Source organism: Taudactylus pleione, unplaced genomic scaffold, assembly GCF_031769625.1.
Source record: "Taudactylus pleione unplaced genomic scaffold, aTauple2 ptg000073l, whole genome shotgun sequence".
In the NCBI taxonomy this organism is placed as follows: domain Eukaryota; kingdom Metazoa; phylum Chordata; class Amphibia; order Anura; family Myobatrachidae; genus Taudactylus; species Taudactylus pleione.
This window is the reverse complement of record NW_028284475.1, coordinates 2,113,126-2,137,278: the sequence shown is the minus strand read 5'-3', so window position 1 is coordinate 2,137,278 and position 24,153 is coordinate 2,113,126. Positions and strand designations below refer to the sequence as shown.

The following is a 24,153-nucleotide window of genomic DNA, read 5'->3' as shown; positions in this document are numbered from 1 at the left end:
TGGAAACTCACGATTTGGGCATATTTTTCACGATTTATCGCCACGAGTCTTCTAAATCGGCCTAATCAGGTAAAAAAAAATCGCTATGTGTGGGGCCAGCTTAAGCCGCACTGAAGCAGGGACCGATGTGAGCGGGTAATGCCCTCTGTGCAGCATTGCTATATAAATAACTGCCACTAAATTAGGTCTATTTAATGTTAAATAATAATAATGCATTGGAATGAGCTGCAAGTGTCACAAAACACTAAAGGTCTCTGATTTGTCTAACTTGCACAATTTACACAGCAACAACATAAAAGCAATGTCACTTGGGACGTACTGTTACATGTATATACATAGCCATGCACACTATACCCATCACACAGCCCCAGGGCGCACCTGTGCTGCCAGCCAGGCACTCACCAGCTCCGCCTGCCGCCCTGACTCTCTGCCTGCTCCTATAGGTCAGCACGGCTGTCCGTCAGTGGCGCAATAAGTACCCGGGCAAGGGGGCGGGACATATGATAGATGGCTCGAGAGACCAATAAGAAAGCAGCATCAAGAAGCGGTTAAACCATGAAATGGGCGTGGCCTGTAAAGGGGGACGGACATTCAAGATGGAAACTTTAACAACTGGGGAGAGATTCTCCTCCTCGGCCAGCGCGGGTTCTTCCGTCCCGGCGCCCGCAGAGGAGCCCGGGCCGGACGACGACGACGACGACGAGATCCCCGGGCGGCTCCTCATCTTTAACACGTTGGTGGACAAGTTCTTGGAAGGGCTGGTGGAGAAGGGAAGGTGAGCTGCCGCCGGGCGTCTCCTGATTGGCTGCGCTTCCTCGGCTCGCCAGTGCCATTGGCTGTGGAGTTGCTGTCGGTGCGATGTGGTTGGTTGGTTTGTGGAGTCGGTGTCATGTGATTGGCTGCTCCTGGATTCCCCTCCTCCTCATGTAGGATTGCCGCCCCCTGTGCTGACACACCTCAGTGACCTAGTGCTACACAGGTGGCGGCAATCCTGCATGAGGTGGGGAGGCCAGGAGCAGAGCCCTGTGTACCTGATGGTGGAGGGCAATGAGTATACATGAATGTGGCCATTACCATGGGGTGACTATTGAATGTCAGTAATGATATGAGGGAAAGGCCTGGAATTAAATAAAAATCTGACTGTAACTCATGGGGTATACTGTATATGGGTACTGTGACTGATGCAGCGATGCTTAGAAACCTCTCCCATGTCCTGCCATGTTCTCTACTATAATGCTGGGTACACACTGGCCGATAATATCGTTTGTACAGGCGACAAACGGTATTAAAGGTGCGTATCTTGGTTGTTCACTATATCGTCCATTTTTTAACACCAAAAACGTTGAACGATAACGACGATGCGCGTTCCCGCGGGTCGTTCGTCATTGTCATTCATCGAGCAAACATGGTTGCTGCATGTTGGGGAATGGGGGCGAGAGCCTGGCGCTGAACATATCATTAATGATATCGTTCAGCGGGTGTGCTCAATGTCATGAACGACATTGAGCACACCCTGCCGGGGACACACTAGACGATAGCTTCCCTGCCCAATTTCAAAAGGTCAGAATGTACCCTGCGGGTGGGACAAATAGCGGTGCAGGGATCACTGCTGGTATAGAAGCTGGGCGGATGCGCCCGGCATCTAGACGCAGGAGAGCTTGGAGGAAGCCCGGCATGTCCCAAGAGTATTGAAAGGGGGTACGTCTTAAAGACACGCACCCTTTTTGAGAGCGCCCAGCCCTTTCTCTAGGTCTGGTGGCGGTTCTAGAGTGAACACTGTTATATTGTCCCGGCCAGCGACTAGTGTAATCCCCATGTATATCTGTGACCAACGTCATTCAGAGATATTGTCGGCCGTGCATAGGATTACCATACTATCCCATTAAACGGCGACATTGATGAATTACACAGGGTCTGTGGCTGGCTGACTTCAAGCCTGGATTTCACCTGGGTTTAATAAACCACAGAACCTGTGTAATCCATGAGTACCCGGTTTAAAGGGATGATATGGTAAGCCTAGCTGCTTAGCACGGCAGATACCATATGTCGTGTGTACGGACAACCGACACATATGCCGGCTGCAGGAACCACCAACGATGATGTCACTACCGATTCCTGTGACCAGAGATTTAGGCCGGTAAGTGTGCATGCACATACACGGCATATCGGTCTGCCGGCGTGACGGCCAGTCTCTCAGCCAAGTGTGTCCCCTGCATTAGTCGCTTCTAGTTTTGTTCATACTGTTTATGTATTTGTAAGGTGCTGCGGAGCTCTTGTGGCGCCATATACATATTAATAATAATAATTGCCCCTGCCTTGCTGATTTTTGTTCAGTCACATATGGCAGCGTTCAAAATTCTTCGAGCTGAGGTTCCGTGTCTGGTGTTTCCACACCATTGCAGGCAAATGAAATGTATCCCTTAGTGTGGTATTTATACACTCGCATAAAACTACATCAGTCTTCTTCCTTCTCTGCAGTTACCAGCGGTTTGCTCAGTGCTACCAGAGGTTCTACAGGGCGAAACCGGAAATCACTCGCAGTATCTACGACCAGTTCGTGTCTCAGCTGCATGTATCCATTAAGGTACATTGCCTTGAAGTACAGTCGAGCGTTTCTTAAATAACTTGCTGTTAGGATTACATGCATTAGGCCCTCCCAAAATACAGTATTTTCAAAATGTGTACCTTGTCAGTCTGTTCTGTATGAACTATGGTATTTCCAAATTGTATGTTTCTCCCTCATCCACTAGGGGGACATTGTAGTGAATACACTGGGGTATGGACGGGTGAGAGAGTGGAGCCTGGCACTTTTACATATCTTTAGCAGTGTAGTTGGCTCCTCGACTTCTATATCCCGCCCGACGTCCGTTTTCGATTTGTCACCGAGAGGGGCCAGGTGCATGGCGGGCTGTCCCCAGCGTTTTTACTAATTAGATTTTTCTATTTTAATTTTCTTTTTATTCTATTTACAGACTGACTATATGATCAGTCTGCCTGCAACGTGGGAAGCCGCCGAACTCTGAGACCCGCCACAGCCGATGAGGCTCGTGTCCGGGTCCCCGGCGCCGCCACTGGCCGTGATCAGAGTGAGGACCCACCACAGATACTGCAGCTCGTGTCCGGGTTCCTCTATTAGAGCCGGAAGCTCACTGGGGCTTGCGGAAGACGAGATCCTACCACAAGGGTCTCGTCGCAAGCACGATGGTCGCGACCAGCACCTGACCGCTCGCAAGGGTGGTCACCCACAGCTTAGCGAGCGGCCAGGAGGCCGGATTTGTCAAAAGAAAGCGGCAGCCCTGATTCAGAGCGAGCGCTCGCTTTTTGCGAGTGGCTCTGAATCAGGCCCTATATCCATTACAGGGTTGAGTATAATTTATACTAAGGTGCATATGTGTTCTTATTGCCACACCTCTGTTATTCCTCCTCCCCCGAAACCCCCGCTAGAGCGATACGCTTTGTCTGACATTCACTGATTGGTTGGCAGCTCCAGCTCCACTAATTCAGTGCTTATTTAAAAGTATAACTCCTTATTAGTATGCATTAAAATATATCTCATTGATATCACGATGGTGAAATATAGTAAAATTACAGAATGTGAATAAAGGCCCTGATTCAGAGCCGGACGCTCTGACCAGAGCGCTCGCTCTGAATCAGGGCCCACCTCCATTAAAATGGAGCGTCCTCCTGGATGCTCGTATAGCTGTGGGTCACCACCCACAGCATATACGAGCGTGCAAAATGATGGTCGCGATGGTCTTGACCATCGGAACTGCGAGGGAAAGCCTGCGGTTGAGTTTCTCAACCGCAAGGCCAGGAGTGATTTTGGCTCTATCAGAGCCAAAATCACTCCCACTGACATCACTAGTGATGTCAGTGGGGCCGGCTTCTGACGGTAGGCGTTCCCTTGGGAAAGCCTCCGTCTGGCAGGCACGCCCACCAAAGGGGGCGTGCTGTCAGTCACCAGCGACAGCACGCCCCCTTTGATGAGACACTCCGAGCGAAGGAAAGTCCTTCGCTCGTCGGGTCTCGCGCATGCGCAGTGGGGAACATCGACACACTTGCGAGCGTACTGCCGCTCGCGAGTGGGTCTGAATGATGCCCAAAGTTAGAAAAAGTGTACTTGTGTAGAAATTAAATAATTTGTACTGAATGCTGTGGCTTCTGTCCTTACTTGTCATATTAATTGCTTTTCAGAATGACCTTTTTCACTTCTAACCGTATCTGTGTATAATCCCTTTCAATACGTAAACATTTGTTTTATGAAACTCAAGAATATTATATTTTTGAAACATCAGGGAAGGATACGTTGGTTACTCAGTACCAAATCTATAGTATTAGTGCTGTTTCCACAATGCTGCCAAAATGTTTAACCTGATTATCACCCTAGGTTTCCTTCTTTCCACTAGACGTCCTACTTTCACCTTGTTTTTAAAATACATTTGTTACATACTGTCTTTCTTAATAATTGTTTCTTTCAGTTCATATTACATGGGTAACTATCTAGTAACTCCCATATAAAACCGTTCAGGACACTGGTGGACCCCTAGTTGTCCTGAATTGGTCATAAATGATTCGTTTACTGTTCCCCAATGGATGTATTATATTTCAGTATGTACTCAAAATAATATTAATATATGGACCCAAGATACTATTCTTTTAATTAGATGCCTTGATAAAGCTTCGGGTAAAACGTCCGTCTGTATCTGTTGTGGCTTAAATGTCCTTGTTCTAATGTTATAACTGGAATAAGGGTGATCCCATATTAGTAAGCCTAGCGATTATGACAGATGCATTCTGTAGATCCTGTTTATGCCCACTAAATGAATAGAAATGAAAGCAAGGCGGGGATAGCGCGATGTGGCTGAGATTGGGCACTGCACAGGATGGTCCTGGCTGCCCGCTAAATCAATAGAAGTTGGAGCAGTTTGGAGTTGCACACTCACCCGGATAGAGGTGTAAAAGTCTGTTTAGATTAGCGGCTGCTGTGCGGGGAGATATATTCACCCAACAAGCCGCAGAAAGTGCGCGGGAGGAGGCATAGGCAGGGGCTTAGATCTCTATCCCTGTAAGAATACATATAAATTCGGTGTGAACATTATAAATAAGTGCAGCAGGGGATAAGATTGACATACATAGGGACGCCTAGGTCTGTCATATTGGCTACTGCTGTGTTATACGAACTACACATCAGGAGAGATACACTGATATATATCATAACACTGCCGGCCCCATAATGATAATGGGAATATAGGGGCACAAAATAGGAATATTACTAGGAATGATTATAGGTAGTGAATACTTAACAGGATACTCTATATTTCCAGAAATATCTGATAATTTGGCTTCATTCTGGTGTAGCTGTATCCCAGAATGTTTCCCTTCTATGCCTGGGCCAGGAAGCCGGTGTCTCCGGTCCACTTGCATCACATTGAAGTCTTCTGTAGCTTGGAGTATACGCCACGATCCTTTGCTTATCTTCCTTCCAGCGGTCCCGATTTTGGCGTTCCTTACAGGCGGGAGTGGATGCTGATTTTTCGCTTGAGATGCAAGTTTCTCAGCGCCTTCCCACCCGGGAGGTCAGCTTTGGGACGTCCCCAGTGTATTCCCTGCAGTGTCCCCTAGTGGATGACGGAAAAAATAGGATTTTGGTACTCACCGACAAATCACTTTCTCCGATTCCATAGGGGACGGCGGACGCCCTCCCGTCGCTGTTCCTTGCTGCAGCTTCTTGCAGAGTTTTTAGCGGCATTTTGATTGTCTGCAGCGGGTCTGTTTCTTGATGCTTTTGTTGGCTGTTTCTTGGTCTTGGACCCTCCTGGTTGGTTCCTCCTTCTTCCTGGCTCTCCTTCCTCTGTTGTCTATGCTTTCCGTCTACGCTCGGGCTTGGTTAATCTTAACTGAGGTTCGGGTGGGGTATAGAGGGGCAGGAGCCAACTACACTTCTAAAGAAATGTAAAGTGCCAGGCTCCACTCTCACCCGTCTATACCTCAGTGTATTCACTCCAGTATCCCCTATGGAATCGGAGAAAGGGATTTATCGGTAAGTACCACAATCCAATTTTTATCATTTTACATTCTGTATGAAGACCTGGTATATTCAAGCTGTATGTCCATTTATATTCTGTGTGAATGTCAGGGTAGACTGTAACTAGCTAGCCAGGTAATTCTGTAAGCTAGGGGCCAGCTGGCCAGCTTTTCCTGTCCGATAAGAAAAGAATGTATAGCCCTTTATACCCCTTTTCCACTTTCGCTAAAACCCGGGTTATTGCTGTGTCAACCCGGGTCACGGCTCAATGGGAAAGGCTCCTAGGGAAAAATCCTGGTTTCACTGACCCAGCATTTCTTCCCAGGTCTTGAGCAAGGTTCTAGGCGTGTAGGGCTCAGTGCAAAGTGGTATCCCAGGTGATCTTACCCGGGTCACGGCTCAGTGGGAAAGGCTCCTAGGGAAAAATCCTGGTTTGACTGACCTGGCATTTCTTCCCAGTCTTGAGCAAGGTTCTAGGTGTGTAGGGCTCAGTGTAAACTGGTATCCCAGGTGATCTTACCCGGGTCACGGCTCAGTGGGAAAGGCTCCTAGGGAAAAATCCTGGTTTGACTGACCTGGCATTTCTTCCCAGGTCTTGAGCAAGGTTCTAGGCGTGTAGGGCTCAGTGCAAACTGGTATCCCAGGTGATCTGACCCGGGTCAAAAACCTGTTTTCATTGTCCCGGGCTGGAGCTGGGATTTTGGTGGAAAAGCTGTATCACGCTCATGAAAGAGAACAGTGATATACCTTTGCACACAGGTTCTCAAGCTCTGTAAGGTGTCAGTGAGCAATGACTACACCTGTGCACCTGCTGGGTGACCTGGGATGTGTGTCAGTGAGTACTGACTACACCTGTGCACCTGCTGGGTGACCTAGGATGTGTGTCAGTGAGTAATGACTACACCTGTGCACCTGCTGGGTGACCTGGGATGTGTGTCAGTGAGTAATGACTACACCTGTGCACCTGCTGGGTGACCTGGGATGTGTGTCAGTGAGTAATGACTACACCTGTGCACCTGCTGGGTGACCTGGGAAATGTGTCAGTGAGTAATGACTACACCTGTGCTCCTGCTGGGTGACCTGGGAAATGTGTCAGTGAGTAATGACTACACCTGTGCTCCTGCTGGGTGACCTGGTAAATGTGTCAGTGAGTAATGACTACACCTGTGCACCTGCTGGGTGACCTGGGAAATGTGTCAGTGAGTAATGACTACACCTGTGCACCTGCTGGGTGACCTGGGATGTGTGTCAGTGAGTAATGACTACACCTGTGCTCCTGCTGGGTGACCTGGGATATGTGTCAGTGAGTAATGACTACACCTGTGCACCTGCTGGGTGACCTGGGAAATGTGTCAGTGAGTAATGACTACACCTGTGCACCTGCTGGGTGACCTGGGATGTGTGTCAGTGAGTAATGACTACACCTGTGCTCCTGCTGGGTGACCTGGGAAATGTGTCAGTGAGTAATGACTACACCTGTGCACCTGCTGGGTGACCTGGGATATGTGTCAGTGAGTAATGACTACACCTGTGCACCTGCTGGGTGACCTGGGAAATGTGTCAGTGAGTAATGACTACACCTGTGCTCCTGCTGGGTGACCTGGGAAATGTGTCAGTGAGTAATGACTACACCTGTGCACCTGCTGGGTGACCTGGGATGTGTGTCAGTGAGTAATGACTACACCTGTGCTCCTGCTGGGTGACCTGGGAAATGTGTCAGTGAGTAATGACTACACCTGTGCACCTGCTGGGTGACCTGGGATGTGTGTCAGTGAGTAATGACTACACCTGTGCTCCTGCTGGGTGACCTGGGAAATGTGTCGGTGAGTAATGACTACACCTGTGCTCCTGCTGGGTGACCTGGGAAATGTGTCGGTGAGTAATGACTACACCTGTGCACCTGCTGGGTGACCTGGGAAATGTGTCAGTGAGTAATGACTACACCTGTGCACCTGCTGGGTGACCTGGGAAATGTGTCAGTGAGTAATGACTACACCTGTGCACCTGCTGGGTGACCTGGGAAATATGAACTGTGTGGGATCCTGAGGACAGTTGGAGAACCACCGCCTTTGCATATCAATGAATCCCAAATGTTTCCTGCCATATCACTATGCCAGGAGTTATGTTGTTGTGGCAGGTGCAATCACTTAATTGTTTTATATAGGGAATCCTGTGACACGCATTGAACAAGCACATGTAAAGTATACTTGTTGCCTGCACATGGCGGAGGCAGCCACCTTGTGGGTGGAACCAAACTTCATGGGGTTGCAGCCTATCTGTTTGCAAGGAGTCCATTACAATAACTGCGGCATGTATGACATTGATTGGATTCTTATAACCGGTAGTGAAGCTGATAAGTGTGTGTGTGTCTCTGTCTGTCACATGGTCCGGTGATGGGGCTACAGCTCTCGTCCATTTTATTTCTTCCTTTAGGCTGAGATCCAGGATATTCAGAGTGAGGGGAACCTGGAGGAGCTCTTGGATTCTTTAGACAAATTGGAAAAAGAGGCTGGAAGCGGAGCAGACCTCCAGTGGTGAGTATCGCTATTGTTGCACATGCTCCCGGCGATCAGGCCCCCTCCCTCATGACTTGCCATCGAAATATACAAATGATAATCCGCCCGTAACAACAAAACCCACCTGTCTAGGGATGAGGCTGTGCAATGCAGATGAATGCAGCTGCGCCCCCTGCAATCTGAATCGAGAAGTGCGGTAGAATATGAAGAACAGTTTGAGTAGCCACTGTCCTGCTCCTGGCCTACAATTCAGTGACGGAGAGGTGACCTCCTACTCTCTCCTGACAGGCGGCCCAGTGGGGTTCCAGAGGAAGATGTGCGCAGCCACCTAGTGCCTTACCTCCTGAAGCAGCGGGAGTACCTGCGCAGGCTCTTGAAGGAGAGGCAGCAGGAGAACGCCAAACTGGCGCAGCGAGTGCTGGACGGGAGGAAGAAGATCGATGAGCTGCGAAAAGAGATAGAGAGGAGGCAGCAGGCCTGGCAGGTGAGACTCCCTTTCCTGTTGTCTGCTATAAATATGAGAGGGCTCCCTGTGTCCATCACTGTCCCTCCTTATTATAGTTGCGTGTAACTGTTGGTGAGCGTGGAAGTTTCGGTAAGTCGGCTCATGTGATCGTTCAGAGCCAGTGTAGAGAGAGCTGGCAGATGATGTCACAGGATGCGTCTCAGACACACACACACTGAGCACGCTCCTGCCAGTACATGGGATTTGTGTTCTTCATGGTAAATAGTGAGGTCCAGCTAATGGCTGCTTCCATGCTGACATGTGACTTACGGCTTCTTCCACAGTAACAGTCAGTACACGTAACGTGTTCAGTTATGTTAACTGTGCACTTGTCTACGTCACACGTCCCCTTGATCGGTCGACTGTATAAAGTAGTAAAGTCTGCTGGCAGAGCGCCCTTTTAGCCCTGCTAGAGATCTGCACAGGAGCGCACAGTGCTGCTGCCATTTATGTGGGGTTTTATTGTTCTGGGTCGATGACGTTGCTGGTCTGCTATATATCCTGATTATTACATGTGTAATACTGTGTACCGCAAACTGTCTTTTAATTTTTATTACAATGTTGTGTTATTAAAATAATTTTTAAGATGAATCCATCAACGAGATGATATCCATCAGAGGAAACAGCGCTCCACATGGTTTTACCCCAGAATATAATTCTATGTTTCTCTTGTAGAAATTGTCCAAATCACAAAGCGATCTGGTGGCCACCATGCAGCATCCAAGTGACGAGAGCTGAGGATCCTCTGTACCGATCCGTGTTCCATTTCTCCAGGGGCGGAGCAGGTCTATTATACCGCCCAGTCTCCATTCCTGAAATACAGACTCCATTTCCAATTTTGGAAACTTTCAGTGTTTAAATAAGTTTTTCTTTTTGCCAAATTCCTGTATATTTTCCCTCCCATGTTATATATGTTCAGAGGCTTCATGTTACAGGCATAAGGTTTTGTATTGACGACTCGCAAGGAGTGCAGATTGCTCGGTAGATATGTACATAATAAAAACATTCCTAAGGGAAGAAGACCACTGTATTCAGTGCCGGAGGTTATTGTGGCTTGGTCCTAGTTTTCTGGACCCAAGATGAAAACCACTGCTATGGGGGCGAAATGTTAGCATGACCATGCTGCTCTCCTTCATGCAGAGGGGCGCACAATACGGACATTTAGGGTCTGATGCTCGCTTCATCGTCTTTTGCTGCAGTCGCAACTGTTGCTTTACGCTATTGCCGCTATAAAACCCCCCCCTTCCCCCTCCCTGGTATACATCGTGCATATCACAGGGCCACTTGCAGCTTCAGGAGACTGTTTTTATGGTCTAGTGTGTAATGACTCAAACATCCGTCGCACCACCAAAGCTTGCACCTGGCCTATGGCAGGTGTGGTGCCTTCTATATGAGTGATTTCATCGTCTCTGTACGCAAATGCTCTCTCTCCCCCTCCCAGTCATCGTTCAGTAACGCCCTATACTCTGCCTCAGCGATTTTTCGTGCGTGCTCCTGAATCTGTTTTGTGTATATTGCGGCACAGACATTTTTGAAAATATTTCTTAAATGATTTCAATCTTGCTTGGCTGATGTTCCCCAGAATAAAAGGATACGTATGCACACAAAACAGGAGAAAAAAATGTTCTCTTATGGAGCACTGTGGCCGGGTTGCTGTCCCCAGCCAGCTCTGCCACGTGGCCAAGATGGCAGCCGCAGCATGAGGATTAACCCCTTCAAAGCCATGTTTGAATGCTCCAATCGTAGCCAAGGCGCCAATTTAAAATGTTTTACCGTTGACTGGTAGTTACTTCGATGTATTTGTTAATGTTATGCTGTGTGCCCCTTCCTGGCGCCTGCAGCACTGTATTGAGTTAAAGTCCCGGCGCTGAAGGTAGTCTGCAAAGAGCCGGGACATGGACAAATGTAGTTTTTTATTGTATGTGCCAAGCAGTGTGTATGCAGGGAACGGCTGCAGCCAGGACCTAGCACACAGCCCTGCAGCGCGGGACTGACTGACTGGGGACTAGGACCATGGCTCCCGGTACCCCAGCGCTACAGAACGGCAGGGAGCCGCTGCAGCTGGGACAATCATCCCAGGCTGCAGGGCTACAAGAGCCGCACACTGGGGGACCAGGAAAGCCAGCACCCAGTGCTGCTAATTTGGACAGGTAACCCCTGGTGTGCTGCACCACTGGAGAGCCCCAGTACTAACCAGTTTACAGGAGGGGGAGTCCGTCAGCGCTGGGCACTGTGACTGCGCTGGGGCCTTGGAGAATTGCTCCCTGTACCACCAGCTGTAAAATGGTTAACGTCCCAGCGCTGTGACTAGTGTTACACTTTATTTTATTATATATTTGGATTAAAATCCATTTTTCTGTAGGGTACAGTGCCTGGGTGTGTAAAGCCTGGTGCCAGGGCATGAGGCAGAGTGTAAAATGAATGTATATATTTTACGATGTATTTAAAGGTGAAATGCACTCTCCATTGTGGTCTAGGGGATCTGGATCTCTCTCCCTTGCTGGGTCTCCCAGCCCCCTCCCAGGTAAACAAAATGCCTCCCTCTGCTAATCCCTCCCCCTAGAAGGACTGTACGTCTGTAACATCTCTATTATGAGATCACCCTGAGCACCTTTCAGCGAAGACCTTGAGCAATACACATCTTGTCTTAAGCCGAGACTTCTGCTTGTATCCTGTGACCACCAGAATAATGAAGATGCTGTTCCATTCTCTGACTGTTCTGGATTGAGCCCAGTATTTCCAAGCTCAAGCCCTCTGCCATCTGCTGGTGCAGACTGGCCCATGGGGAGAGACCAGTGGGAATTTGCCAACACTACCCAGGAAGCATGTTGCAGTAATGTGTCCACACATACCCAAAAGTAGTCTGGTCCAGTTATCTGTATAGGAGTCTGGTAGTGGCCGCAAAGTACCCGCCCACTACGCAGTGGGAGGAGTCAGTAACAGGTGGATACTGACATTGAGGGGGAATACCTAGGCGTGGTGCAGTAAGGCCACTCGGGGACGTGTAACCACCCTCTGTTCTAATTAGTGGATCAAAATATCTGATTGCCTGGCGAAGCGAGCTCATCTGGTCACAGGCTCTCATTGGTATCAATAATGTTCTTTATTTTCTGTACTATAGATACAGAGCCACAAAATATTTACAACTTAAACTGATGATCTATGTATATCACTTACATTAAAGATATTATACGGCTTTGCATTTTAAGTAGAATGATGACAAATGGAAGTTTTAATATTTTTGATACCATAACAGGCTATTGTTTTTCGCCTATTTTTGTTCTTTCTGTCTTTTTAATATATATATATATATATATATATATATATATATATGGGCCAGTGCTCTCAGCGCCTCCCCTGGTAGTTCAGGTAGGCCACTGCTGGGGTACTGTCCAACTTGATGTTGATGACCCTTCCTCATAAGAACTGCCTTGTTCAGCCTAGAGGTCCGAGTTCCAGCATGTTCGCTGGGAGATGTCAACTGCACTGGAGAATGGTGGGTGCCCAGCCTCAAGGGCCGCTGTCCATAGTCCCATATGGAGAATGTGCAACCCCTCGTGAAGTTGTTGCATCTCATCAACCAGCTGAGCATAATGTTTTCCGTAATGGCACCAGCCCTTTCCCACTCCCGAGCCAAAACTGCTGTTAATCGGGCTGTGGCTTTGGGGAACTGTGAGCCTCCCAAGCCAGAGACTGCTAATAGACCGGGCCGGCTCCCGGAGGAGCATCGCCCTGTGCAGACGGCAAATCCCCCGCCCTCTTACCCTGCATCTGAAAAGGGTGTGGCCTAATTACCATAGACCATGTCCCCCTAAATTACGCTATTTGGGGGTGTAGCCATATGGCATGCCTCCCCTTTTTAACAGGCTGTGGGCAAGCCTAGCACTCCTTCAGTAGCTGTCTGCCCACAGCCCTCTCCCTGCACTGAATGGATGCCGCGCCATTCCTCTTCTCCGGGGTCCAGCACTGCCGCACATCTGTGGCGGTGGAGATGCCCAACTTCCCGACCACCGGCAGGATACTTCAGCCCGCTGGTGGAACAGCGGGGCAGTGCCCGGAAAACGGGACTATCCCTCTGAAATCAGGATGTTTGGGAGGGGTGACGCCCCTGTTTGACCGCACTGGTGCAACGTGCCTCAAGACGGCCCTGCTGATAGATCTGAAGTTCTAGCCCCTGAGCCCCATGTTGATGTTGGCTTCCCCCAGATATTCTGAGGCATAACAGATGTGCTCCACCAAATTAGCTGCTCAGATTTGGGTCTGTCAGATCCCAAACCCTCTGCCAATTGTTTCGACCACCTCTCCCCTGTTGTAACTGACTCAGGCAAGGAGTCGACTTATCCATGCTGTCCCTTTAGGGTAGCGGTTTTTGTATTGCTGGGCTTCCTTGGTGAACTATGTATCCTTGTTTTATATAAAGGATGATAAAAGGAACTTGTACAAAACCCGAACGCTATAATCCGGTTTGACCTATAATTCACCCAAAAGATACGCTTTGTAATAATGTTCTTGCCACAGGCAGCTGTGAGATCGGTGCCCATTTTCAGCGGGCACTTTCATGAAGATGGAGTCTCTGGCAGCGAATGGGGGTATACAAGGCTGGCTCTAGGGCTGTTCAAGCAGTGTGGCTGCACAGGGCGGCATCCATCAACCCTCAACCCGCCTGGCTCTGGTGGAGATTGCGAATAGAGCTTAATGAGAGAGAAGAGGTGGCAACAGAGGCCAGGGCGCACCTTCTAATACTGTACTATTCTGGTCAGCATTACAGACACTGCTGTTTATATCTAGGAATCCTCGGCTGGCAGGTCTGCTGCAACTTCTAGTTCCACAACAAGCTGGTAAACAAGTGATTGCCTACCTCGGTAGAGCCTTTTTTTGGCATGCTGGGATGTGTAGTTCTGCAGCAGTTAAAGCCCCGCTGGTTGCCCATAGTGTAGGGTGAAATTACTGGCTTGATGTCTGCATATGACTAGGATCAGCCACGTACGTAATTCCAATTCTGGAAGCAATGAAAATAATGTTCTAAGCTTCACCCATTCGAGCGGGATCCTGGGCCACCAATATACCGACGCCGGAATCCTGACCACCGCCAAAATGCTGATGCTGGTTTCCCGAAAGAGTTTAGGATAGCGGCGTCCGCATTCCGACCGCCGGAAGGCCGAGCAAGTATCACTGTCCCTGGGAATGGGGGGTTAGCGTTAGGCATCCCTCCGGGGGGGTTATGATTAGGCTGTTGGGAGGGGTGGTTAGGCACCACTAAGGGAGGGTTAGGGTTCTCACCGCCCGTGTCGGGATCTCCATGCATCCGGGATACCACTGTCGGGATTTGAACCGTCGGTATTTCTTACCAAACCCCTTTCGAACGTGCACTTTTGTGCCTATTTGGAAGATCGTGTAGGGTGTCCTCCCAGCAAAGCGGGTGTTAAAGTGTGAGCCAGTGGGGTTAGCAATGATGTGCTGTGATAGTTATATAACGTGCACGTGTCACCACAATACATCAACAAACATTCTGTAGCTTTGTCCCGGCTCAATCTGCGCTTGGAACCGTGGTCTCCTGTGAACTCCATCCCCTCCTAATTACACTTGTGGGCGAGAGATCCGGCCTCAAACAGACTTCCACCGACCAGCAAAGCTGTCATCTGACCCAGGACTCGTGGCCAACAACGGGGAACCTGCCCACAGCCACAGCCTTAACCCTCTACATAGATCTACAGCATGAAAACACTTCTATTAGCCCCTCTTACCCACTGCGTCACCGCAACCCAACTGCACACACTGAGCACATAGAATTCACGCCCGTCATATGCGGAATTGTGTTCTTAGTGATCCTCGTTTTACCGTATTTACTAACATGCTCTGTAGTGATCCTGTAGAGCTCACTGGGGCTTGCGGCAGACGAGACCCTACCACAAGGGTCTCGTCGCAAGCCGCGATGGTGAAGACCATCGCGACCATCACCAGGTCGCTCGCTAAAGCTGTGGGTGGTCACCCACAGCTTAGCGAGCGGCCAGGAGGCCGGCTTTAAAAAATCAAAACCGCCCGCCCTCATTCAGAGCAAGCGCTCTCTTTTGGCGATCGGCTCTGAATGAGGGCCTATGTGTTTCCCGTGGGCATTAATGCCAAAGGGCCAGAGCTGCATATGTTATTTGCACACCACACTCAGAAGATCAGCTGCAGATAAAAACAAAAACAGGTTTTTGAACATTTTTGTATCTTTGTCCTTTCTTCTCGTGATATACATATTTTTTTAAGCTTGTGTTGATTACTTCGAGCTAACGAAGAGCTGACTATCCCGCAAAACGCGTTCGGGGCCGCCTAGCGTAGTGCCCCGGCTGTTTGGAGTGCAGCGTTACAACACGTGGCCCTGGGCACTTTACCCGGGTAATCCCAGGTCACGTAGTCCGCCCAGCGTCGCTTCCCGTTTGAGGTCTGGCCGCTGGCGGAAACCATTCCCCCCCCAATCACAATAATAAGAGCTAGAGGAAAGCAGTAAGTGAATGTTATTTCAGAGGGCGGCATGGTGGCTTTGTACCATGCCATTATACAGCCAGGACTTCAGGGCAGGGAGTTTTATTAACCCCTTATCCTGGGAGAGTGTTTACCCATCCAGCCGGTAGATCCTGCTATCACCAATGTACTATGTAAGCATTAGTCTTTTGGTCGCAGTGTAACCGCGTGCAGAGAGTTTAGTCCATCGGGCTGGTGCAAGTTTCGATGGTGCGGCTGATGGTGGCGAGTCCAGGCGAACATGCTGCCGAACATCGCCGCCATCGCACCCTTCTGTGACTTCCTCAGAAAGATAATGATCCGGGCCAAAAGGCTAAGGGGTATAGTTACTAAAGTGCGGGTTTATAGAATTGGAGATGTTGCCCATAGCAACCAATCCGATTTCAATTATGTATTTAGCACCTCCTAGAAGATAATGGCTAGAATCTGATTGGTTACTATGGGCAACATGTCCAATTCTATAAACCCGCACTATAGTAAATATACCCCAAAGACACTGCAGGAATGGTTCCAGGAATATAATGGTGACCTTGGCCTAGTCCTGGATCCATATCATGCATGTTCATTAATATGTGGCAGCTGTACACAGTCTGTATACACAGATATACAGATGTGTCCACATACTGTACATCTTTCTTGTAAACAGCCCTTCTATTTGTGGCGTGGCTCGGAAGCGCAGAGCGTAATTTCGTACAAGTTTTTTTACCTTCAAATGCATTTTATTTGCAATTAGATGTGAATAGGACGCACCATCAGCTTCTGCTGATTAAAATGATATGCGGCATGCCTGTGTTCTGTGTGTGGTTCCATCTGCTTACGAAATGCTACGTTAGTGTCACCGTCGCTGACATTGTAACATAGCATTTCGCATGCCGACGCACCCGCACTGGAACACCGAATACAGGCATGCCGCATATCATTTTAATCAGCAGAAGCTGCTTGTGCGTCCTATTCACGAAAATATGCACAGCCCTACAGTCGCATTGCGCTCAGGCATTATGTTTAACGCAACTTCTAGCACACAAAGGTAAGATGTATGTGGACACATATCTAACATAACCGGCATGCTGCCTCATTTACTAAGTCATAAATATATATATAATATATATTTTTTTTTTGTGAAGCCGTCAGTGTGCACTGCAATCCGGAGCTGATTCAGCTAGTAAAATTATACAGGACGAGGGACTGGCTGCTTTGCAACATGGAATGGAAATAGTTATTTTGCAGCCCGCTGAGTTTTGGCTGAAGGGTACTCTCTATTTTCTGGTTGCCGGTTGGACAGCAGAATTGTTGGGTACCACAAACCGCTGGCGAGGAGCCCTGTCCATCCTCAGCTGGAAGGACCCCGTGGAGGCTGACAGGCTATGGGGGTATATATTAATGGTCCTGTAATGTCTGTGCATAGTTACAGGGCACGGTGCAGTCACTGCTAAGAACACAGCAGCTACAGCCATGAAACTGATCATCCTGGCCGCCTTCCTGGGCACAGTCGCCTTGGTACTAGGACGCAGAGGTACGTGACTGTAGTTATCTCATGTCTCCAATGCTGCTTACTGCTGTGGGTAGTTTTGGTATGTCCTATTGAGCAATGTCCGCTCGGGAACGTGCTTGTGTATGGCCAGGAATGACTGTAGATTAAAACGCTATAGATTTATACTAATCATTTGCAGACTATTACATTTCTAAACATGGAAATTATATATTATAATATGCTTTGAAGAAGGGAACCATCTGTAACGCATTGTCTGGACAGCTTTGCTTGCTCAGAAAATAATGTGTTGCTCACTGACCGCTGCCACATTTCTGGGTAAGTCTATGATGATTTGCCAACTCACAAAGAAAAAAAATGCAAATTGAATATTGCGGCGCATATAGCATAAAAGGGGGGAAAGCCAGTCTTATGTAGGCGGATTTTGCATATGATGATAATCTGGTTGTAATCTAACCTTATGACATCTCCTTTGTGGTTTTCTAGATCCTGATCGCAGCGGCGTGGCCGACGTGCGCAACTCTGAAGGTGGGTACCAGTCTCTGTCCTTACTGCCCTCCCCTAGTCGCACTCACTGTCTGCTTAACTTGTGCTGATAGATCCTGAGGGGTTTATTTAGGAAGTGTCGGGGTGTAAAACCCTTGCTGGCCGTGTCATGCTGGCCGTGTCTTGTGTCTTGCTGGCCGTGTCTTGCTGGTCGTGTCTTGTGTCTTGCTGGTCGTGTCTTGTGTCTTGCTGGTCGTGTCTTGTGTCTTGCTGGCCGTGTCTTGTGTCTTGCTGGCCGTGTCTTGTGTCTTGCTGGCATTGTCTTGCTGGCCGTGTCTTGTGTCTTGCTGGCCGTGTCTTGCTGGCCGTGTCTTGTGTTTTGCTGGCATTGTCTTGCTGGCCGTGTCTTGTGTTTTGCTGGCATTGTCTTGCTGGCCGTGTCTTGTGTCTTGCTGGCATTGTCTTGCTGGCTGTGTCATGCTGGCCGTGTCTTGTGTCTTGCTGGCCGTGTCTTGTGTCTTGCTGGCTGTGTCATGCTGGCTGTGTCATGCTGGCTGTGTCATGCTGGCCGTGTCATGCTGGCCGTGTCATGCTGGCCGTGTCATGCTGGCCGTGTCATGCTGGCCGTGTCATGCTGGCCGTGTCATGCTGGCCGTGTCATGCTGGCCGTGTCATGCTGGCCGTGTCATGCTGGCCGTGTCTTGCTGGCCGTGTCTTGCTGGCATTGTCTTGCTGGCCGTGTCTTGTGTCTTGCTGGCCGTGTCTTGCTGGCCGTGTCTTGTGTCATGCTGGCCGTGTCATGCTGGCCGTGTCTTGTGTCATGCTGGCCGTGTCATGCTGGCCGTGTCATGCTGGCCGTGTCTTGCTGGCATTGTCTTGCTGGCCGTGTCTTGTGTCTTGCTGGCCGTGTCTTGCTGGCCGTGTCTTGTGTCATGCTGGCCGTGTCTTGTGTCATGCTGGCCGTGTCTTGTATCTTGCTGGCCGTGTCTTGTGCCTTGCTGGCCGTGTCTTGCTAGTAAAAGTGCTGCCCTCTTAAATATCAGGTATATATAAACACAAACGGAAGTGTTGGGTTATACATCCCGACACTTCGGAAATAAACCCTGCGTGACATCCAGTATAGAGGCAGAGAAGTGGCACTGTGCTCTCTGTAAGTCAGTCGCTGACTGCTGAGCTTCTGCTGACAGTGTGTGTCTTTAAATAATACATATAAATACATAGCATGAACGGATACAGAGACTTCCACCCAGCATACAGAAGTGATACTGGGGTTTATGTATCAAGCAGTGAAAAACGTGGAGAAGTGGACCAGTGGAGAAGTAACCCATATCAACCAATCCGCTCCTACCTATTATTTTATAGACTGTACTTGATTAATGCGACTTTACAGCTGATTGGTTGCTATGGGCAACTTCTCCACTGGTTCACTACTGCTTGATACATAGACCCTACAGTGCAGGTATCCAAACATAAAGACTGACTCATATAGAGAATTACAGCCAACACATGGGAATATATACTGATTAATAAACCCAGCATACAGGAGAAGTGCTACTAAGCAGTTAACCATACATAAAGAATAAGAACAGATACTGAGTTACACCAAGCATACAGGAGAAGTGGTACTAAGCAGTTATACATAAATACAGAAAAAAACATACTGAGAGTTGCACCCAGCATACAGGAGAAGTGGTACTAATTATAAGAGCAGAAATACAGAAGTGATACTGGGCAGAAATTCATCCATACAGAACAAGAAAAGATACAGAGAATTGCGTCCATCATGCAAGAGAAGTGGTACTGGGCACTTACCTATATATACAGAATACGAACAGATACTGAGTATACAGGGGAAGTGGTACGGGGCAGTTACCTATATATACAGAATACGAACAGATACTGAGTATACAGGGGGGAAGTGGTACTGGGCACTTACCTATATATACAGAATACGAACAGATACTGAGTATACAGGGGAAGTGGTACGGGGCAGTTACCTATATATACAGAATACGAACAGATACTGAGTATACAGAGGAAGTGGTACTGGGCAGTTACCTATATATATATATATATATATATATGTATATATACAGAATAAGAACAGATACTGAGTATACAGGGGAAGTGGTACTGGGCAGTTACCTATATACATATATACAGAATAAGAACAGATACTGAGTATACAGGGGAAGTGGTACTGGGCAGTTACCTATATATACAGAATACGAACAGATACTGAGTATACAGAGGAAGTGGTACTGGGCAGTTACCTATATATACAGAATAAGAACAGATACTGAGTATACAGGGGAAGTGGTACTGGGCAGTTATCCATACATACAGAATAAGATCACATAATGAGAATTACGCCTAGCATACAGAAGAAATGGTACTGTGCAGTTAATCATACGTAAAGAATAAGAGCAGATAATGTGAGTTACATCCAGCATACAGGAGTAGTATCACTGTACAAGTTATCCATACATACAAATAATATGAATTACACCTAGCATACAGGAGAAGTAATACTGGGCAGTTATCTACGCATACAAAATATAAACAGATACTGGGAATTATAGCCAGCATACAGGAGACGTGGTACTGCGTAGTTATGTATACATTCAGAATATAAACAGATACTGAGAGTTACAGAAGTGCTACTGGGCAGCTAAACATCTATATAGTCATACAGAATAACAGATACTGGGAATTATAGCCAGCATACAGGAGAAGTGGTACTGCGTAGTTATGTATACATTCAGAATATGAACAGATACTGAGAGTTACAGAAGTGCTACTGGGCAGCTAAACATCTATATAGTCATACAGAATAACAGGTACTGGGAATTACAGGAGAAGTGGTACTGCGTAGTTATGTATACATTCAGAATATGAACAGATACTGAGAGTTACAGAAGTGCTACTGGGCAGCTAAACATCTATATAGTCATACAGAATAACAGGTACTGGATATTACAGGAGAAGTGGTACTGCGTAGTTATGTATACATTCAGAATATGAACAGATACTGAGAGTTACAGAAGTGCTACTGGGCAGCTAAACATCTATATAGTCATACAGAATAACAGGTACTGGATATTACAGGAGAAGTGGTACTGCGTAGTTATGTATACATTCAGAATATGAACAGATACTGAGAGTTACAGAAGTGCTACTGGGCAGCTAAACATCTATATAGTCATACAGAATAACAGGTACTGGGAATTACAGGAGAAGTGGTACTGCGTAGTTATGTATACATTCAGAATATGAACAGATACTGAGAGTTACAGAAGTGCTACTGGGCAGCTAAACATCTATATAGTCATACAGAATAACAGGTACTGGGAATTACAGGAGAAGTGGTACTGCGTAGTTATGTATACATTCAGAATATGAACAGATACTGAGAGTTACAGAAGTGCTACTGGGCAGCTAAACATCTATATAGTCATACAGAATAACAGGTACTGGATATTACAGGAGAAGTGGTACTGCGTAGTTATGTATACATTCAGAATATGAACAGATACTGAGAGTTACAGAAGTGCTACTGGGCAGCTAAACATCTATATAGTCATACAGAATAACAGGTACTGGATATTACAGGAGAAGTGGTACTGCGTAGTTATGTATACATTCAGAATATGAACAGATACTGAGAGTTACAGAAGTGCTACTGGGCAGCTAAACATCTATATAGTCATACAGAATAACAGGTACTGGGAATTACAGGAGAAGTGGTACTGCGTAGTTATGTATACATTCAGAATATGAACAGATACTGAGAGTTACAGAAGTGCTACTGGGCAGCTAAACATCTATATAGTCATACAGAATAACAGGTACTGGGAATTACAGGAGAAGTGGTACTGCGTAGTTATGTATACATTCAGAATATGAACAGATACTGAGAGTTACAGAAGTGCTACTGGGCAGCTAAACATCTATATAGTCATACAGAATAACAGATATTGGGAATTATAGCCAGCATACAGGAGACGTGGTACTGCGTAGTTATGTATACATTCAGAATATAAACAGATACTGAGAGTTACAGAAGTGCTACTGGGCAGCTAAACATCTATATAGTCATACAGAATAACAGATACTGGGAATTATAGCCAGCATACAGGAGAAGTGGTACTGCGTAGTTATGTATACATTCAGAAAATGAACAGATACTGAGAGTTACAGAAGTGCTACTGGGCAGCTAAACATCTATATAGTCATACAGAATAATAACAGGTACTGGGAATTACAGGAGAAGTGGTACTAGGCAGCTTGCTGTACAGTGAAGGATCAGTGTCCCTGAGAGGTTTTGCATTATTAGAGCACAGGGGATTAGTGATGTTAAAGTCCCCATAGTGTGTGACCCCCTACACACCCCGTCTGCCCTCACTAACTCTGTCCCTCGCCCTCCTGCAGCTTTCATCTCCAGACAAGACTCCGCCAGTTTTATCAGAAGACACAGACGCAGCAACGGCCTGTAAGTAGCACGGTGCCTGTATGATGCCTCTGATGCTGTCCTCCCTGCCGGGGGGGTGATTAATGGGGCCCATTTATTACATATCGCACTTGCAGTGTGATCTGAGCACGATATTAGCGCCTATGGTCACATTGCAAGATGCGATCATAACGCCTGGATGTACTACAGAGCACACGCAGGGACAGGGGTCTCTGCAATGTCCTCTCCCGGTAGTTTTTGCTATGTGTTTCTCATAGACTACGGCAGCACAACGCCATCGCCATGCTTTGCATTCTGGAGCTTGGTAAATCCGACAGCATTGCGCCCCCATAGAAACCTATAGAGGGCGGCCGCTGCTGGCTTTAATGGAGGAACTGCTGCAGATATTCCATTATCCCTCCATAATATATCTGTGGGGATACTAAATATTTGCTGGTATCCCCAAAATCGTGGGTTTTCGGGGAGTAAGCTGCAAATATTTATTGGTGAATAGACCCCTCTGTACCTTGCTGTGTACACCGGGAGCCGCACACTGGAATGGATTGTGCACAGAAGCCTGCCAGGGGCGGTGACCTTCTCTGTGTTTCGCAGTCCTCCAGTCATTTATTACAGGATGTGAGGCCACATTGTGGGCTTAAAGACGGGCCTTGTGATGTGCATACGATAAAAATCTTCCCCCACTTCATCCCAGATTATCTGCCGCTCTTCTAAACTGAGACTTTTCCGTATGTGTCTGTGAATGTTACATGTCTCTTCTATAAGATAAGCTGTATTTGCGGTGTAGTTGGGGACTGTGGCAGCAGTGGGGTGCGGGTGTCTGACCAGTGGCAGCAGTGGTGTACGGGTGTCTGACCAGTGGCGGCAGTGGGGTGCGGGTGTCTGACCGGTGGCAGCAGTGGTGTACGGGTGTCTGACCAGTGGCAGCAGTGGTGTACGGGTGTCTGACCAGTGGCGGCAGTGGTGTACGGGTGTCTGACCAGTGGCGGCAGTGGTGTAGGGGTGTCTGACCAGTGGCGGCAGTGGTGTATGGGTGTCTGACCAGTGGCGGCAGTGGTGTATGGGTGTCTGACCAGTGGCGGCAGTGGTGTACGGGTGTCTGACCAGTGGCGGCAGTGGGGTGCGGCTGTCTGACCAGTGGCGGCAGTGGGGTGCGGCTGTCTGACCAGTGGCGGCAGTGGGGTGCGGGTGTCTGACCAGTGGCGGAAGTGGGGTGCGGGTGTCTGACCAGTGGCGGCAGGTGGGTGCGGGTGTCTGAGCAGTGGCGGCAGTGGGGTGCGGGTGTCTGACCAGTGGCGGCAGTGGGTTGCGGGTGTCTGAGCAGTGGGGTGCGGGTGTCTGACCAGTGGCAGCAGTGGGGTGCGGGTGTCTGACCGGTGGCAGCAGTGGGGTGCGGGTGTCTGACCGGTGGCAGCAGTGGGGTGCGGGTGTCTGACCAGTGGGACTCAGCGTGTTTTATCTGACTGCGCAGGGTATCCGGCTCCGTGGTGACATCCCCCCTGGAAGCAAAGAGAGAAGTCTGCGAGCTGAACCCCAGCTGCGACGAGCTGGCAGATCACATCGGAATCCAGGCGGCATACAGGCGCTTCTACGGGCCGGTGTAAGGAGAAGCTGCCGCCCTCGCCCCTCTCACCATGTCTGTACATCGCCGTATGCTCTCGCTGCTTGCTTCATGTGGCCGTAGCTATGTAGGGACCTTACCTCAGGGGCACGTTTGGTGAGGGAGGAGGCACTATTTTAGGTGTTTAGCGTTAAAGCTAAGGTGTAAAGTAACGGGGCTCCTTTTTGCATGGGCTTGACGCAGCCCCCAGAGATTGGGCGAGGGCTGGAATGATGGATGGACAGCTAATATTATAGGGAATACATTATAGTATGCTATTCTGCAACCTCCTGCTTATAGATGAGCCAGCCCCGTGCCCCCCCCCTCTCCTCCATTATTACAGCAGTGTACTGGTTCCTGTGCACCCAGCCCCCTCCTCCCCGGACCCCTCCCTGCCAGGGACACAGGCGCACTGTCGTTACCATAGTCTGTAAGGCTGGATGTGGCCAGGACATGGGTGTAAGGCTGGGCTAGCAGGGAGGGGGATAACATGCCACAAACAGCAAACAGCATGGCTGGTGTCCAGGATGTGATGTTATCTACATGTATTATATAAT

At 48.4% G+C, this 24,153-nt stretch overlaps 2 protein-coding genes across 2 annotated transcripts; both read left to right on the top strand.

Annotated features, from left to right (window-relative positions):
• Positions 1 to 552: 552 nt before the first annotated feature.
• Positions 553 to 16,314, top strand: PMF1 (polyamine modulated factor 1). Its single transcript, XM_088467567.1, has 5 exons — positions 553 to 775; positions 2,479 to 2,584; positions 8,459 to 8,559; positions 8,830 to 9,025; positions 9,722 to 16,314. Exons 1-5 carry the CDS (start codon positions 561 to 563, stop codon positions 9,782 to 9,784), a joined length of 681 nt encoding a protein of 226 aa, XP_088323693.1. The 5' UTR covers positions 553 to 560; the 3' UTR covers positions 9,785 to 16,314.
• Positions 16,315 to 16,471: 157 nt separating this feature from the next.
• BGLAP (bone gamma-carboxyglutamate protein) lies at positions 16,472 to 24,153 on the top strand. The gene is made up of 4 exons (XM_088467698.1): positions 16,472 to 17,066; positions 17,529 to 17,570; positions 21,960 to 22,020; positions 23,468 to 24,153. The coding sequence occupies exons 1-4, from the start codon at positions 17,006 to 17,008 to the stop codon at positions 23,598 to 23,600; spliced, it is 297 nt and encodes a 98-aa protein (XP_088323824.1). The 5' UTR covers positions 16,472 to 17,005; the 3' UTR covers positions 23,601 to 24,153.

Excerpts from the sequence above, each read along its gene's own strand:
- PMF1 (XM_088467567.1), top strand. The coding sequence starts at position 561 with ATGGGCGTGGCCTGTAAAGGGGGACGGACATTCAAGATGGAAACTTTA. Across the intron at positions 2,585-8,458 it reads AGCTGCATGTATCCATTAAG|GCTGAGATCCAGGATATTCA; the intron begins GTACATTGCCTT and ends TTCTTCCTTTAG. Across the intron at positions 9,026-9,721 it reads GGAGGCAGCAGGCCTGGCAG|AAATTGTCCAAATCACAAAG; the intron begins GTGAGACTCCCT and ends TTTCTCTTGTAG.
- BGLAP (XM_088467698.1), top strand. The coding sequence starts at position 17,006 with ATGAAACTGATCATCCTGGCCGCCTTCCTGGGCACAGTCGCCTTGGTA. Across the intron at positions 17,067-17,528 it reads CTTGGTACTAGGACGCAGAG|ATCCTGATCGCAGCGGCGTG; the intron begins GTACGTGACTGT and ends GTGGTTTTCTAG. Across the intron at positions 17,571-21,959 it reads CGACGTGCGCAACTCTGAAG|CTTTCATCTCCAGACAAGAC; the intron begins GTGGGTACCAGT and ends GCCCTCCTGCAG.